General features: G+C 38.0%; 1 protein-coding gene across 1 annotated transcript in view; it reads right to left on the bottom strand.

Annotated features, from left to right (window-relative positions):
- NDFIP1 (Nedd4 family interacting protein 1) overlaps window positions 1-18,010 on the bottom strand; it is a 51,095-nt gene that overhangs the window by 16,801 nt on the left and 16,284 nt on the right. The window contains exons 2-3 of the mRNA XM_061189765.1: window positions 3,563-3,650; window positions 44-174 (exon numbers count right to left, since the gene is read on the bottom strand). Of these exons, the coding sequence (XP_061045748.1) occupies window positions 44-174; window positions 3,563-3,650 (219 nt within the window). The remainder of the gene's footprint in view (window positions 1-43; window positions 175-3,562; window positions 3,651-18,010) is intronic.

Raw genomic sequence — 18,010 nt, 5'->3', positions numbered from 1 at the left:
TTCCCATAAACCAGCACCAAGTAACATGGTAAGTTGGACTTACTCTTCCAGGAACCAAAGGGATAGTAGCTTCAGCTTTGGTTCTCTCAGCTTCATCGTAACTGGGCAGTGTGGTAGCCACATTGTAAGATGGGGGCTTTGGAAACCCAGACTCATCTTTGTAGTCAAAATATGCTGCAGAATAAAAAGGAAGTCACAATAATCTGAAGATTAGTTGAAATGAGGAAAAAGAGGATTTCCGCTAACTCTGGCAAACAAAAACCAGCCATTCCTCTAACAGTACATATACAATAATTGAATCAAAAGGTGTTTAAAGATGAACATAAGACTGGGAATGATTTTTAAATGTATCCACTTTTCAATTATTTAAATTCCACATTCACTTTGCCCTCCCAAGTGCTTTTGAACACTTTTTTTTGGCTGTTTATGTGGTGTGTTCACAAAAGGCATGTAATATTAATAATGGCATAAGGTAAAATTTAAGCTAAAAATAATTCACCTGTGTGTTTGGAAATCTGTACCATGGTGTCCTCCCATTTATAAACATGAAAATAAACTTGAAAAAAAGTTAAAAGTCATTTCTCACAGATTTTGGCTCTTTTGGTTCTTTCACATTATTTTTGCCATGTATTGTTTTCTGTGACATGCCTAAGGTAATTACAGGTTCAGTTACAGAACCATTATTTATTTGTGTGAAATCTTGTATTCCCTCTTTTTAATACTGCATCTTCATTCTCACTGACTTCTATTATAAAAGATTCAATATGTATTATTAGAAAAGATCTATTTACAAATGGATTAAATTTCTACACAATTTTTGAAAACACTTAAGAATTTTGAAAAAATTCCTGTACTTCATCAAGATTAACATTTTTCTTTTCTTTTTCTCTTTGGTTAATTAACTTCCAATTTTACTGTAGTATATTACTGAAATTATCAATCAATAGTATTCACCTCATTAACAGAAAAAAGGAGAAAAATTCTACTGTCTTCACATGGGCAGAAAAAGCATTGATAACATACCTATTAATAACAAAAAAACTTAGCAAATTAGGAATACTGTAAAAGAAAACTATGATTCCTTAATCTTCTCACAAATCTCTATGAAAAATCTAGAGTAAATATCATAATTAATGGTAAATTATTAAAAGCTTTCTCCCCTAAGATTAGAGAATCAGACAAAAATGGCCCACCATTACCACTTCTAATCAAACATTATCTTGGAGGTACTACTAGTTGATACAATATGGAAAGAAAAGAAAATATAAGACATAAGGATTGGAAAAGAAGAAATCTATCCTTAATCATGGATGACATAATTACATATGTAGAAAATCCAAGAGTATCTACAAACTATTAGAATTAATATATGAATTTAGGAAAGTCTCTGAACATATAGTTAATATAAACCATCAACTATATTTTCATATGCCAGCAACAAACAGAAAATAAAATTATACACGGACCATTTATAACAGCACCAAAATACACCAAATACCTAGGAATAAATCTAATTATCTCTATATTGAAACTCACAAAATATTATTGAGAGAAATTAAAGAAGATCTTAATAAATGGGAGAGATTTAACATAGACTGGAAGATGCAACATTATAAAGATGTTAATTATCTTCAAATTGATACACAGATTCAATGCCATCCCAACTAAACTTCCAGCAGAATTTCTGTTTCATCCCATTTTATGGAAATTGGCAAGCTGATTCTAAAATGTAAATGAAAATACAAAAAGCCAAGAAGTATCAAGGGAATCTTGAAGAACACAAAGGCTAAAGGACCTAATTACCAGATATCAAGATTATAAAGTTCTGGAATTAAGACAGTTAAGCACAGGCACAAAGATGAATAAATAGACCTAAGAACAGAATATTTAGTCCAGAAAACAGATGCACACACACACACACACACACACACACACACACGGTCACTTGATTTATGACAAAGGTGACATTACAGCAGTGGAAGAAGAATGGTCTTTTCAATAAATGGTGTGGGACCAAATGGATATCCATATGGAAGAACAACCTTGACCACTACCTCACACTACACAGAAAGAACAATTCCAGACGGAACGCCTATCTATCTAAATGGGAAAAATAAAATATCAAAGGTTTTAGAAGAAAATTAGGAAATTGTGTTATTGAAACTAAAGCTGCCACCTAATCCAATTCAAGAAACTTGTTTTTCTCTCTGTCAAAATAACTATTTTACGTACATTACACACACACATACATATATACATGCATGTATGTGTATATATTATAAAACACTGTATATATAATTTCCTTAAAAATTTCTTTTTACTTTTAAAAGTTAATTTACAAATTGAACGGTACAATCTGAATTCGCCCATAGCCACAGTAATGCTGAATACATGAACAAAAAACTGATACCTACTACCTTAAGGAAAACTTTTTTTTTTTTTTTTTGGCTGCGCCGCGCAGCTTGCATGATCTTAGTTCCCCGACCAGGGAATGAGCCCAGGCCATGACAGTGAAAGCCCGGAATCCTAACTACTAGGTCACCAGGGAACTCCCCTTACTACCTTAAATTGAGGGATATCAAGAACATTTTTATTTCCCTATTTCAACGGATTTTTAAACAACGGGATCCATCAATATAGACACCTCACATAATTTTAAGTTTCCATGAAAAGTTTAATGACAATCTTTTCCATTTTATTTAGTACATTCAAAACAAACAAAAATCCAATATTTGTTAGACTGTCCAAATTTATACACCACAAATTAAAACAGGTAAAGTGAGTATACAAAATAGTGACTTGTGCCTTTTTTCCCCCTACCAACATGTGTGCACCACTCTTACTTCTAACCATCGGCCAAGTACTTGCCACTATGCTACAGTTCTGTTTCAGAGAATATGGAAGAGGTTCCATCAAAACTGGTCAATTTTCAGTAATTAAAGCAGAACTGGTTATCACAAAGATCTAATTACCAAAAGTCCTGAACTATTGCAATTTTCTTTCTTCTCCCCCATCCCTTCTAAACATGCGTGTGCAAATTATAAAGATAATCTGGCATAAGATGGGAAGACGAAAGGTTAATTAAGGATGGTTTAAACTATGAGAAACAAAATGAAAGAGTTGGGAGACTTCTAGTATTTTTTACTAAGAATTTATTAGCATAAAAGAAATCTAACATACTATATTCCAGGTCATAGGTACTAGAATCAAAGAGCAAAACAACTAATGTAGAAACTACAAAAAGAACAGCAACAGAAAAACAGGTGATCACCTGGTTCCTGAATTCTACCTCCTTTATATTAAGAGTCTGTTGGAATGAAACTGAGTTCCATAAAAAAGCCACATTGGAATGGGGTTTTATCTGTTTTTCAGAACAGTGACTTTTTTTCACCTCAGACTACAAACTAAAAATAACGTCAAAAAAAAATAAAATAAAAAAATAACATCAAAGACTTCTTAAGGAAAGCTGAAGCAAACACAAACACCAACAAATACATAGCAGACAAAAGTCTCTGGCTAATGCATTTCAAGAGCTCAGCAGTCACCTCACCCTGTTACCTACCTGCACTCTCTGCAGAGATGCTGCTGTAAGGTGGAGGAGCGTCCCCTGCAGCTTGTTCCGGCTCTCCAGGCTCTTCTTCATTCTGCAACTAAATAAAAATTTCACATTTTAATGCAATCATAAAGCCAGTTAGACAGAGGACAACCCGAAAACTGGAATAGCCTTTCTGGAAAGCTATTTTGCAATGTGTTTCAAAAGCCTTAAAATGAGCAAATCCTTTACGAAGTATTCTACTCCCAGGAGTTTATCCTAAGGAAGTAATCAGACAGAGGCAAAAAAGGTGCCATAAATGCTATTGCAGCAAAAATTAGGAACAACCTAAATACCAATCATTGGGGACTTATTAAATAAACTACAGTTCATCTCACAAAGGATTACTAAGTAACCACAAAAATGAAAATGAAGAAAATTCGATGACTTGAACAGATATTCGTGCTGTACTGTTACATGAAAAAAGCTAAGTTTACCAAACTGTATGAACCATATAATTTGGTTTTGAAAGACAGATATGTGATGGAAAGCAGGTCTATAAAGATAGACATCTACAGTTTACACTGGTTATCTCAGGAGATGCAATTAGAGGGGATTTTTTCCTTGTGTATACGTACGTTCTAATTTCTTGTAATGAACATTTATCACTTAATTTTTTCCGTTAGAAGAATAATAATAACAATCTGTTAAGGTAAAGACAAGTCACAGTAAAAGCAAAGTTTACCATTATATCCAGTTTGTGCATAAAAATTATATCTTAAATAATTGAGATATTTACAAAAACATAAAATTCCACCTAATTCTACATATAACCTCTGTCAATACATCTTCCTCTTCCGTATCTCAGTAACTTTCTCACTAGTCAAATCTACAGCTCCAGTTACTTTAGATAACTGACATTGAAAGTGTCTTCCTGCCATTGCCAGTCTAGATAGTTTATGCAACTCATCTTCATAAACAAAGACATGTGATTTAATTTTTCCACTGTCACGACAGACTACAGCTCATTTAAAAGATGAACTGGCTAAGAGTCAGTCTATTGGTGGGCAGATGGGAATACGCTTCAGAGGTGATGGAAGTATTGCTACCTGATCTGGGTGTTGGTTTTGTGAATGTCAACTCCATTAATGTTTAGTAAATGTTATATAAATATATATGATTTATGCAGCTTTCTGTGTCTATATTTTACAAAGGAATTTTAAAGAAAAAATTAAAAACGTTAAAAAAAAAGATGAAGTGGCTGAGAATGGAAGTCAATCTGTAAAGTACTAACAGAGTTATTTATCAGTGTAACTGACTTGGGGGTCTGGGTCCCAGCTGTGTATCATCAAGATATATAGAGCCAACTGAGCCAGTTGTAAAATACAAACCCCTCTAAACCAACTGCTGCAAAGAACTCTATCTTGAAACAGAAAAAGAGAAAGCCTGACCTGTCCTAACATGAAGTAGATATTAAAGTAATATCTCAGCCTCCAATCTCTATGCTATTCAAAATCGGAAGCCAACAAACCCTTCTGATTAATACTGCAAAGCATTCAACTTCAAATGAATTCTTCTCCCAAATTTTCATCAACATCTACCATCTGGGCACATTTTTTTGAACCCTAGTTATCTAATGTTAAACCTAAGGCATTCCCAAAATAATTACATTGTAACATAAGATGAATTTTCCTTTCAAAAGAAAGGAAAGGACAAAATAGCTACAGTAAATCCAAATGTTCCTGGGAGACCAAATCAGTAAATTATTTAAATAGAGTTCCTGGGGCCATGTTCACTTGGAATACTTTTAACATCATCCGTAGCTCTCTAGACAGGGTATTCTCAGCCTACTCCTATCTAACCACTCTTGTGTGCTGCAAAAAGTACAAAAAAGCAGCAAAAAAAAAAGTTGCAAAAAGCAGCAAAAAGAGTCAGCAGCAAAAGCAGAGGCAAATACAGACTTACTTTCAAGAATGTTGCCTTAACTTACTGTAGCCAGTCATGTTCTTTATTTAAACCCAGCTTGATATTTTTTTTTCCAGCTTGGTATTTTTGATTTGATAATTCTTTTATTTCCTGAGCTTGGTCAAACAATCATGTTGCCTCTGCATAATTTAGGTTTTAGAAAGAAAGCATGAGAATTCTAAGAAATACAGAATCCTAAGAAATAAAACATAAAGGAGTTTTAATGCCTGCATCTACAAGATAGGTTGCCTGTCTCCTAGCAACATGGAAATGTGAAATTTGATCATTCCACACCAGGGTAACAGATAACAGAGCAAAGAAATTCCAATTGGCTCAGAAACCCCTGTTTTCTCTTTGATGAGGAAAAAAGAAACATTTCCAGATGAAAATTTTTACTCCATTAAAATTCACCACTTCAGAATCATATGAAAAAAACATAACCAACAAAAAACACCCACTATGATTATGGAGGCTCCACACACTGGGATGATCCCAGGACCTCACTGTACAGGGTTCCCAACTCTGGTGTTTTCTATAATGCTGGTGATAAATTTAGGCTCCACCAAGACAGGTGTTTAAAATGAAACACTACGATGCGGGAGGGAAAGAGGCAATCACCTTCAAGAAGTATTTAGTGACCACCATCTGTGTGAATAATAACTTGTTATACAACAGAAGCCCTAACTATACATCTTTTTACACTTTGGGGGCATCTATTGCCATTAATTTGGCTCTGCCAGCCAAACAAGCCAGGCACTCACCAACAGGGGCGGGGGGGAGCGAAAAGGTGGGGAGGACTAGAACTAGAGTGGGCCTTATCTATAAGGCTATGAAATTGGTTACTTGGTTCCAAAATGTATTTTTTTAAATATTTATTTTTTAAATTCACTTAGGCTGCACCAGGTCTCAGTTGTGGCATGCAGGATCTTTTAGTTGCAGCATGCATGCGGGACCTAGTTCCCTGACCAGGGATCAAACCCGGGCCCCCTGCATTGGGACTGCGGAGTCCTACCCAATGGACCACCAGGGAAGTCCCCCAAAATGTATTTTTAAAGTTTTCCTTTTCTGTCCTTAGGAACCTTTCCTGCGTGGCCCTCCCTGCCATATCCCTGGGGTTCAGGGATCCTCAGGCTCTCCCAAGGCTAAGAGAATAAGTGTCATTGTCAATTTGGGGCTGGCGTTGGAAAGATGCCCAGTCTCTTCTAGCAACTGGGTCAGTGGAAGCCTGAGTGCAACCTACCTTTTACAGATTCCTGGTTGTAGGGGATACTGAGAGACAAGTCTGAAAAGTGGTGGGACTTTCTGCTCTCTCCCTACTGCGGGGGGTGGGGGGGTGGTCCTTTGATTGTGTAATTGTGACAGATAATAAATACCTTTGCGGCTCTGGATTATTCTCGGTCACATAATTTTTTTTAACAATTCTCATCAATTTTACTTAACTCCAAATAAGATTTAAACTGTAGTTTTTCCAAACAGAATTATACAATTACCTATACATGCCATATAAAATACTGAGTTTAATACAAAACTATGTCTCCACTGCTGGACAAAGGAATAATTCAATCATGTGAAAATTCAGATGGTCTTTCTCTTTGCCACTCCCCGGACAGTGCCCTTACTCCCACTTTCCTGATTACCTGCGTTCCTCCTTATACTCTGAGCAGACTCTGTTATGGCTCCCCAGAAGAACCCTAAAACTCTTCTACATTCCCATTTTATATATATGTCACAATCTCCTATGGTACTTCTTAGCCTTGATCGCCCTCAGGTTGGAAAAAAAAAAAATTACCTACAAATAGGTGCTAAAAATGCTTTGTCCTCTAGATTTAGCCTGTGAAATACAGCACATCTAAAATAAAGGATGTTTTTCCTTCCTCTGTATCTTGTCCATACTGTTGCTATTAGAAATAAGTATATGGTGTTTTCGTTGGACAACAGAATCTCCCATATAGAAATCATACATAGCTCCAGTTCTAATAGAAGCTAACCTGAATTAACAAGTTTAAAGACACGTAAACCCTACAGGTTTAAATTCTTATTTGAGCTCCCACCCCAGTAAGAAGGCTTCCTCACTGCCCTCCCATAAGTAGCTCTAAAGATGTTCTTCAATTTAGAAATAAGCTGTTTTTAAGCAATAGAAGAGCAAGGGCTAGGATTAAGCCTAAGTAAGGGTCAACATTTACAACTGTACAGGATGGCAGTACCTAAAGGCACTTACGTAAAAGTCATTCTTGGATTCTCTCTATTTACTAAGAATGGGAGAACAACAAAAAAACCTACTAAACAACAAAGAGAAAAACCAAAAACTCATAAATCCACGAGAAGAGGTATCAAAATATGCCTCATAGTTCACACAAACACAACAAATATGTGGAAAATAATGCTGAACTTATCCAATAAGTCCATAAAGTTACAAGTATTTTCACCACTCATTTTTTTCTTGGGTGAGTCCTATTTAAATGGCAAGAAAATTCTGGTAAGTTTTAAATCCCTTCTTTAAGTTAGTAACAGTCTCAGAAAAGCCTAAACTTTAGCTTTAAATGCTATTTACCACTTCTAATTTTAGAGTTAATTTCTAAAACTTTTACTTAAAATGCAATTTTTTAAACCTCTCATTACCAACCCACTATTTCTGTGTACTCTTTAAATCCCACCAAATGAGACAGTATAATTACCGGAAAGTAAACAAGCACATTTCTTTAGGTAAACAACTGAGTATGCTATTTTACTGTGTTGTTCAGAAACAGCCGAAGTTTGTGAGGACTATAAATTTTCTATTGTATATAGACTATAGTTTTTTTGTAATTGAAGTATAATTGACATTCAATATCATATCATATTACTTTCAGGTATACATTATAGTAGTTCGATATTCACATACACTTCAAAATGATCATCACCATATCTAGTTACCATCCGTCACCATACAAAGTTGTTACAGCACTACTTACTGTTTTCCCTATGCTATACATTACAACCCCGTGACTTATTTATTATATTTTAAAACTGGAACTCTGTACCCCTTAATCCCCTTCACCTATTTCACCTGCCCCCCAACCCATCTTCCCTCTGGCAACCACCAGTTCGTAGATTTTTAATTGTATATAGTATACTGAATATAAAATATTCTACCACCACCAAATTCTTTACATTCAAGAATAGTTCTCCCGGGACTTCCCTGGTGGCGCAGCGCGTAAGAATCCACCTCCCAATGCAGGGGGCCTGGGTTCGATCCCTGGTCAGGGAACTAGATCCCACATGCATGCCACAACTAAGAGTTCGCATGTCACAACTAAGGAGCATGTGTGCCGCAACTTAAGGAGCTGGCGAGCTGCAACTAAGGAGCCCGCCTACCTCAACTAAGACCCAGCACAACCAGAAATAAATTAAAAAAAAAAAAAAATAGTTCTCTGCTAAATTACAATTAATTAGGGGATGACATTTATATAAGGTAATTTTGACAAAGAGAAATTCAACAATAAAAAGACAATCTAATTTTTTTTTAATTTATTTATTTATTTATGGCTGTGTCGGGTCTTCGTTTCTGTGCAAGGGCTTTCTCTAGTTGTGGCAAGCGGGGGCCACTCTTCATCGCCGTGTGCGGGCCTCTCACTGTTGCGGCCTCTCTTGTTGTGGAACACAGGCTCCAGTCACGCAGGCTCAGCAATTGTGGCTCACGGGCCCAGTCGCTCCGCGGCATGTGGGATCTTCCCAGACCAGGGCTCAAACCCGTGTCCCCTGCATTGGCAGGCACATTCTCAACCACTGCGCCACCAGGGAAGCCCCGACAATCTAATTTTAATAGACATTTCTCCAAAGAAGATATACAAATGGCCAGTGTACATGAGACGCTCAACATCATTAGTCATCAAGAAATGCGAATCAAAACCACAAGCTACCTCGTCACACGGATAAATATGGCCATAAAAAAAGGAAAAAAGGAAAAAAATCAAGTGTTGAATATATGGAGCAATTAGAACCCTCATATACTGCTGGTAGGAATGTCAAGTAGTACAGCCACTGCGGAAAACAGTTTGGCTGTTTCTCAAAAAAAAGTTAAACACAGAGTTATAAAAGGATCCAGCAATTCCACTCCTAGACATATACTCAAGAGAACTGAAAACATATTTTCACAGAAAAGCTTATATATGAATGTTCATAGCAGCATTATTTATAATAGTCAAATGGTTCATCAAATTATGAATGGATAAACAAAATATGATATATCCATACAAAAGGATGGATAGGAATAAATCAACCTAACCAAAAAAAAAAAAAAGGCGGTAAAGTACTGATACGTGCTAAAACCTGTGTCAACCTGGAAAACATTATTATGCTAAGGAGCCAGTCACAAAAACGCCACACATTGTATGATTCCATTTATACAATGTCTCCAGAAAAGGTAAATCCAAGAGAGACAGAAAGTAGACTGGTGGTTGCCAGGTGCTGGGGAAGGGAAGAAAGGGGAGTGACAGACTGCTAATAGGACCATGTTTCTTTTGGGAGTGATTCAAATGTTCTGGAATTAGACAGTGGCAATGGTTGCAAAACCGTGTGAACACAGTAAAAATCACTGAATTGTACACTTTAAAAAGATGAATTTTATGGTATGTGGATTACATCTCAAAAAAAGTATTTTCTAAAACTGCAAATCTATATAATGCACATTTCATTTAAAATGACACTGAAAATTGACTATTCCAAATCAATATTTCCTTGCTAAATCAATGTCTATGTCCTTTAATGGGAGGGGATAGGTCCTGATCCCACCAATATCTCCAGAGCTTAACACGGAACACATATATATGAATGGATAAAAATAAAAAAGAAAAATAACACACTGAATTGTAACCTCATCATGATTTTTTAAAAATTTCTTAATATTCTCTTCCTGAAAAGAAAAATATTAGGATCAAGAAATTAAAAGGTAGTTTGACTAACAATCTGTTTTAAGAGCTGAGAATAAACATCATGATTTTTTTCTACTTTGTTTACCTAAAGATAACTTTAAAAACAAACAACCACCGGATTTAGACTAACCCCAACAGCAGCTCTCATGGCAGAGGGAAAAGATAAATGCAAATCCTCTTAACAGCAAAATGAAAACACAATTAAAAATCAAAATTCACCAAAGCAAAGTAATTAGAATAATGCTTTAAAAACACAATGGCAATAAGAGATGAAAAGTATACTACAGTAAATTTCCTCAGAAAGGCCAGCAGTTCGTAAAGCTTTCTATTTAAAGATGTTTGTGGTTATCACCGTTAACACACATAAATACAACTGATGAATATAATCTGGTTTGGAAGGAGAGAAAATATTCTAACTCAGTATTTATGTTAGTCCTTAGAAATGAGAGCAAATGCTACAAACTATGATCACCAATTTGATGGCTTTTCTTCTTTTTTTCACCTGAGGTCCAAATAACAAGTGAAGGCATACCATCCAGAGAGAAAAGAGGAAGGCAAGATAGTAGCCACTCATCACCAACTCCAACTTTCTTAAGAAGCCAAGGCACTAGGAGAAATAACTCCTCATCCATGAAGGCACTAAACTAGCCAACTATGGCTATGATAGTGGCATTGTGAGATTTTTGGGTGGCACCAGAAAACTGCCATCAACCTGCCAACCCCTGGGATCCACATCTTACATCCAAGTATTTTCACCACTGATGGCTTCACCAAGGCACTGTCTAGTAAATGCTGCCCAGTGTTTTCTGTCACCTAGCTTCAGCAAAATCTACAGCCAAGAGCCTTCCAGGTTAACGATAAGTGCCCCCCCACCCCCTGCCATGCTTCATGATTTTATAAAGATTGGGGAAATAAGGAACAATCACATGGTTTTCAAATAGGTAAGTCTCTCTGCCCCTGAACATAATATCTTCTAAGAAGTAGCATCCAACTATGTACTAGCCAATCCATGACTTGAGTCTTACCTCTTCTCCACTTTCTGGTTCCATAAGAAAACTCAGTTCTTAGTTCAGCGCTCCAGAACCTACTTGGAGAAGGAATTAAACGTCCTAGCAAAGACAAGTTGAACTGGAGACTAAACACCTGGCTTGTTCCCCTTGCCTTTGACAGGACAGTTCATCTTTTGTTTACAGAATAAACAATATGAAAATAGGAGCTAGACCAGATTCATTTTAAAATAGTTTACATAAAATCTAGTCCATGAGTGGTAAATACTGTTTGTGTTTTTAAAACCCTACATGTTGTCCTCTTCTAAGACACGTTACAGCTCTAAAATATCATCATGAAAGCAAAAATGAACTCCTAATTATTCACCACTTAAAATGATACATTAAGCAACACTTTATGAAAAAAAAAATTGTCCCAACAGAATGTGGACTACAACTGGCATCTATTCAATGGTTCTTTTAAATTTCAAGAACAATTTTTTACAATTATCTGTTCCTATTTATAAACTCACAACAGAACTGAAAGGATTTTGGACTTGGCATGCAGAACATTTCTACTCTCCATTAAGATTTTATACACACATATACACACTAATACACACATATACATGTATGTGTAAATGTATACATATAAAAACATATATATAAAGATACATATATTTAGGATGCATATATAGCATACATACATATATACGTCTCTCCTAAAATCCTGACTGGTAAAACAATTATATAATGCAATATTAAAATTACAAAAGAAGTCAACCCTTTTAAATCAGTACAATGCAAGGCTATCATCAAACTACATGCCTATCTAGCAATATATTTAAATTAGTCTGATTTGTACAACTTTTCTGAAAAACAGCTGTACTGCAGAAAGAGTACTTAGAATGTAAATGCGGGGACTTCCCTGGTGGTCCAGTGGTTAACACTCCTCGCTCCCAATGCAGGGGGCCCAGGTTCGATCCCTGTTCAGGGAACTAGATCGTGCATGCCACAACTAAGACCCGGTGCAGCCAAAAAAAAAAGTAAATGCTATTAATGTAGATACATAAGCTACAGGAGTAGAATTAGATGTAAATATGTTGTGATTCATGCTTTCCATTCTCTCCATTGCCTTTTCTTCTGCAATAGCCCACAACAGCCTTCCTCATGGATAGTCAGAAATTTGAATGATTTCATTCAATGAAATTTTACCAGGCACTATTACATGCCAATTTGACTATTTCCCCTTAATATTCCTGAAAGAACACTTCCATTTTTTCATTAATTTACTAGAAAGACTGGTTGCTATTTTAAGTCATAATAGTATTATTTAGGCTGATAATTTGGGATATTAAAAAGTTAATTTGATGAAATTTGTTAAATGATGCTTTATGTACATTAAGATCAACATTTGTCAACATGGACAAAACAACTTTTCCATTAAATCTATTGATAGAAGCACTAGTCCTATATACCATTATAATAAAATGCCAAAGGAAATTCTTTCTTAGGTACAGTAACTGGTTTCTTCTGGGCTCTACTTGTTTTTCATATGTCAGTATTTTCTACTCTGTGGTCAGCTTAGTGTTTGGGTCATCACAAGGGATGGCATATTTTTATCAGCAAGTCCCTGCAGAAGTAGTACATATCCATCTTACAGATCTTCAAAAGTGAACTATCAATTTCGTCATTTATCGTTAGCTTTTTTGTGCACAAAGACATGAAGATGTTCACCCACATGTGCTTCTCAAATTAAGAACTTTTTATTCATTCAGAAGACCCTACTGAGAGAATGAAAAGACAACCCAGAATAGAAGACATATTTTCTGGACAAAGGACTCATATCCAGAATATATTAAAAAAAACTTCTAAAAAGCCATAACAAAAAGGAAAACACCGAACTGAAAAATGGGCAAAAGTCTTGAATAGACACTTCACAAAAGAGGATAGCCAAATGGCTGATAAACATATTTAAAAACTGCTGCATTTCAATAGTCATCACAGAAATGCAAATTAAAACCACAGATAATAGTTAAAATAAAAAAGCAGAAAATACCAAATGTTGTTGAGGGTACATAACAACCAGAACTCTCAAACTGGGAATGTAAATTTGTAGAACCAGTTTAGAAAACTGTTTAGCAATATCTACTAAAGATGAATTCTTACATACTCTATGACCCAGCAATTCCACTCTAGTTATATAACCTGACAGAAACACACATGTTCACCAAAAGACATACCAGGATGTTCAAAGCAACAGTATTCATAAAATTGGAAACTACCCAAAAGCCCATCAACAGCAGAATGGGTAACTAAATTATAACTTTACACAATGGAATATTATACAGCCATGTGAATGAATCAACACACAACAGCAAGGGTGAATCTCATAAACATAATGCTGAGCAACAGAAAGCAGACACAAGAGCATTTACTGTACGATTACACTTATGTAAAGAGCAAAACCAGGCAAACCTAGTCTGCCAGCTGAGTGGTTACCCAGGGTAGGGGCACAACTGGAAGGGCACACGCAGGGAGCTTCTGGAGTGCTGGTAATGTTGTTGCTTGATCTGGGTACTAGTTAATGTGCATGTTCAGCTTGTGAAAATTCACTGAACTACAATACACATTTATGATTTGTGCATGTTTCTGTATGTAAATCATACTAACAGTTCCAGAAGGGGAGAAAAGGAGACTGGCAGAGGATTCACGAAACCGAGTCCCCCTAAAACTGAGTTCCCCTGCTCAGTTTATGATTAATCTCTCTCCAAAACTTTATTTCGTTTCTGGTTCTGCCCCTGTTCCTCTCAGGATTGAGGGCTATCAAAGAAAAGGGGGGAATGAAACCAAGCAGGACCCTGTGGGGCCTTCCCAGGTACAAAAGTCCCTTCTTGTCCTTTGTTTCGTTTCTTTTTTTTTTTTAATTTTATTTATTTATTCATTTATTTTTGGCTGCGTTGGGTCTTCGTTGCTGTGCGCAGGCTTTCTCTAGTTGTGGTGAGCGGGGGCTACTCTTCGTTGCGGTGCGCGGGCTTCTCATTGTGATGGCTTCTCTTGTTGCAGAGCATGGGCCCTAGGCACACGGGCTTCAGTAGTTGTGGCTCGTGGGCCCTTGAGCACAGGCTCAGTAGTTGTGGCACACGGGCTTAGCTGCTCTGCAGCATGTGGGATCTTCCCAGACCAGGGCTCGAACCCGTGTCCCCTGCATTGGCAGGCGGATTCTTAACCACTGCGCCACCAGGGAAGCCTGTCCTTTGTTTCTTGTTTGCAGAAAGAAAGGCTTTAGTCTCCTAGGCCATCCCGAAAGTTCCAAAGAGCAGGCTCAAGCCTTTAATGATTAGGACAATAGAGTCACAGGACTCCTAGTTCCTCCTGAAGGGATATAGATAACAATCTGATGCATATCTTTTGAGTTGTTCAGCAGCAACTAAGACCCTCACCTGTGGAGCACAGTGACTATGAGCTTGTGGCAGTAGAGCCCAAACTGGTTGTAACGAAAAGGTTGAGATTCCAAAAGTATCACTGTTACCTCACCACCAACCAGTCAGAAGAAGGTCCAGGAGCTGATCACATATCCTACGATCCTCTTCCCTAACACCTGTCTTTAAAAACCCTTGCCTGGGACTTCCCTGGTGGCACAATGGTTGAGAATCTGCCTGCTAGTGCAAGGGACACAATCCCTGGTCCGGGAAGATCCCACATGCTGCGGAGCAACTAAGCCCGTGCACCACAACTACTGAGCCTGTGCTCTAGAGGCTACAAGCCACAACTACTGAGCCCGCACGCCACAACTACTGGAGCCTGCACACCACAACTACTGAGCCCATGTGCCGCAACTACTGAAGCCTGTGCACGTAGAGCCCGTGCTCCGCAACAAGAGAAGCCTCCGCAATGAGAAGCCCGCGCATCGCAACGAAGAGTAACCCCTGCTTTCTGCAACTAGAGAAAGCCCGCGTGCAGCAACAAAGACCCAACGCAGCCAAAAAAAAAAAAAAAACCCCTTGCCTGAAAGCCATCAGAGAGTTTGGGTCTTTTGAGCATGAGCTGCCCGGTTCTCCTTGCTTGGCACCTTCAAATAAACCCTTATTTTGCTGCAAACACCCGCTGGCAGAATTTGGCTTTCTGTGCCACAGGCACACGAGCCCTTGCTGGGTTAACAGTGTAGACTGTGAGCCCTCTGCAGACTAGGACCTTCACATGGTTCACTGCTGTATTCACCCCAGCACTTAACAGTGAGTAGCATATCATGGATACCTTATTACCACATGTTGACTAAAGCAAGCTTGGAGGTGTAGCTTTAACAGAAACCTACCTGAAGAAATGGCAGCTAATCTTAATGCCATCTTGACTTACTAGTTCACATTTATCTAAAGTATTCATATTACTTTACAAATCACCAAATAATATAAGGCTAGGTATGGAGCCACACGCAGATGACTGCTATATCTGTGGAAGGGACAGTGATGATGATTCCATGAGTGATCAACAGCAGGTGGCATCCCCATCACTACTTCATGCTTCATAAAGTACTAGGCATTACATGTATCAACACTATGGTTCCAGAGTTACCTATTTTAAAAAGAAATGGTAACAAGAGTATAAGAAACACAAAGGAGAAACAGACCTCTCCAACCTTCAGCTCTTAGGAAATAAAACACTTAGCATAGTGTATTGGGTACAAATAGGTATTCAGTAAATGTCTGTGGTACGTACGAAGGAAAATTGGTATTTTGATTGATCACACTAATTCCTAGGAAGTTTTTCCCTTCTAAAAACTACCAATTGGCATATCCAAAAAATGGAATATTCTACATTAAAATGATAGTAAAGGGACTTCCGGGGCGGTCCAGTGGTTAAGAATCTGCCTTCCAATGCAGGGGACATGGGTTCGATCCCTGGTCAGGGAACTAAGATCTCACATGCCACAGGGCAACTAAGGCCACACGCCACAACTACTTAGCTCATGTGCCACAACTAGACAGAAGCCCGCACACTGCAACTAAGACCCGACGCAGACAAAAATAAAGAAATATTTTTGAAAAATAAGCATGATTATAATTTCAAAAATAATAATAAGATAGTAGAGTCAAATGTACAGCCCCAGAAAGTGACAGACATGCCTAGAATCCAGAGACTCAGGCTGACTGCAGCCTGCTTGGCTCTGCTAGCCCCATGAGCTACCAGAGCTCTCTCAGCTATGCTTGCTTATTATTATTATTATTATATGATGATGATGATGATGATGCCTGGAATACAGCATACTGGGATAGAGATTACGGATGCGGAAAGGTATTCTATTCAAGAGGCTGCCTTAACTTAGGCCTGGTCATGAGGTCCCCTTCTCCTGCAAGAACGAGAACCAAGAGGGAGATGCATTAAGCATTTCATATCTGTCCCTTCACCCCATCACAGAATGTTCCAATATGCAAGTGTATAATTGCTTGCATTTTATAATTAACACCACTCAAAGAACATGTCAGGCCATGACTGATGTTTTTTACCTCACTAAGTCTAAAGCTTACCAAAGAAAAGACCATCAAAAGAAGTAATTACAATCATAATTTTCCAGTTGAAGATTAAACACACACATTTGCCTCTTATACCTTCCAAAATCCTCTCAAATGTAAATGTTATTAAAGTTTTATTAAATTTGAGGTAAAAAAAAATTCAAAATCGATTAACAGGAGACGAAGCAGCAATAAAATCCTGCAAGTTAGAAGCAGGAAGACAGGAGACAATGTACACAGCAGACCCAAGAAACCTGAATCCTAATCCAGAAAGCAGAAAAATCAACCTGTCTTGCACTATACCCTCCAAAGGCTCAAGAATCAGTGGTAGCAGGTACCAGCGGAAATAAGAGTGAAAATGAGATTTAAAAGCAGAAAGGGAAGTTGGAGACCCAGTTATTCGTTCATTCATTCACTCATTCATTCATTTATGGCTGAGTTGGGTCTTTGTTGCTGTGTGCGAGCTTTCTCTAGTTGCAGCGAGTGGGGGCTACTCCTGGTTGCGGTGCGTGGGCTTCTCATTGCGGTGGTTTCTCTTGTTGCGGAGCACAGGCTCTAGGTGCGTAGGCTTCAGTAGTTGTGGCATGTGGGCTCAGTAGTTGTGGCTCACGGGCTCTAGAGCGCAGGCTCACTAGTTGTGGCGCACGGGTTTAGTTGCTCTGCGGCATGCGGGATCTTCCCGGACCAGGGCTCGAACCAGTGTCCCCTGCACTGGCAGGCGGATTCTTAACCACTGCTCCACCAGGGAAGCCTGGAGACCCAGGAAAACAAACACAGCTCCCGGAATCCCCATTAGAAGACTCTCTCTGGAGAGACTGAGGTGGAGAGATCTGGACTGGAGACACCGGAGCTTAGGAGAAAGAACAGCTTATCAGAAAAGAGTGATTAAGTGAGAGGTTTATGTATTAAACCTTGAGATATCCCAGTCTTCCTCTGCCAATCAGCTCCCAGAACAGTAACAGCCAGGCCTAGTCTCTGGGGAAACTGACCAGCCCAAGAAGAAAGATCTAAGAACACTGTCACTCAGAGAAACAGCCTAGTTAAATTAGAAGGCAAGAAGCCCCCGCAAGAAGTTCCATCAAGCATACTGAGCTTCCAAACTGCTTT

Source organism: Eubalaena glacialis, chromosome 4 (assembly GCF_028564815.1).
Source record: "Eubalaena glacialis isolate mEubGla1 chromosome 4, mEubGla1.1.hap2.+ XY, whole genome shotgun sequence".
NCBI classification, from domain to species: domain Eukaryota; kingdom Metazoa; phylum Chordata; class Mammalia; order Artiodactyla; family Balaenidae; genus Eubalaena; species Eubalaena glacialis.
This window is presented reverse-complemented; position numbering and strand designations above follow the sequence as displayed.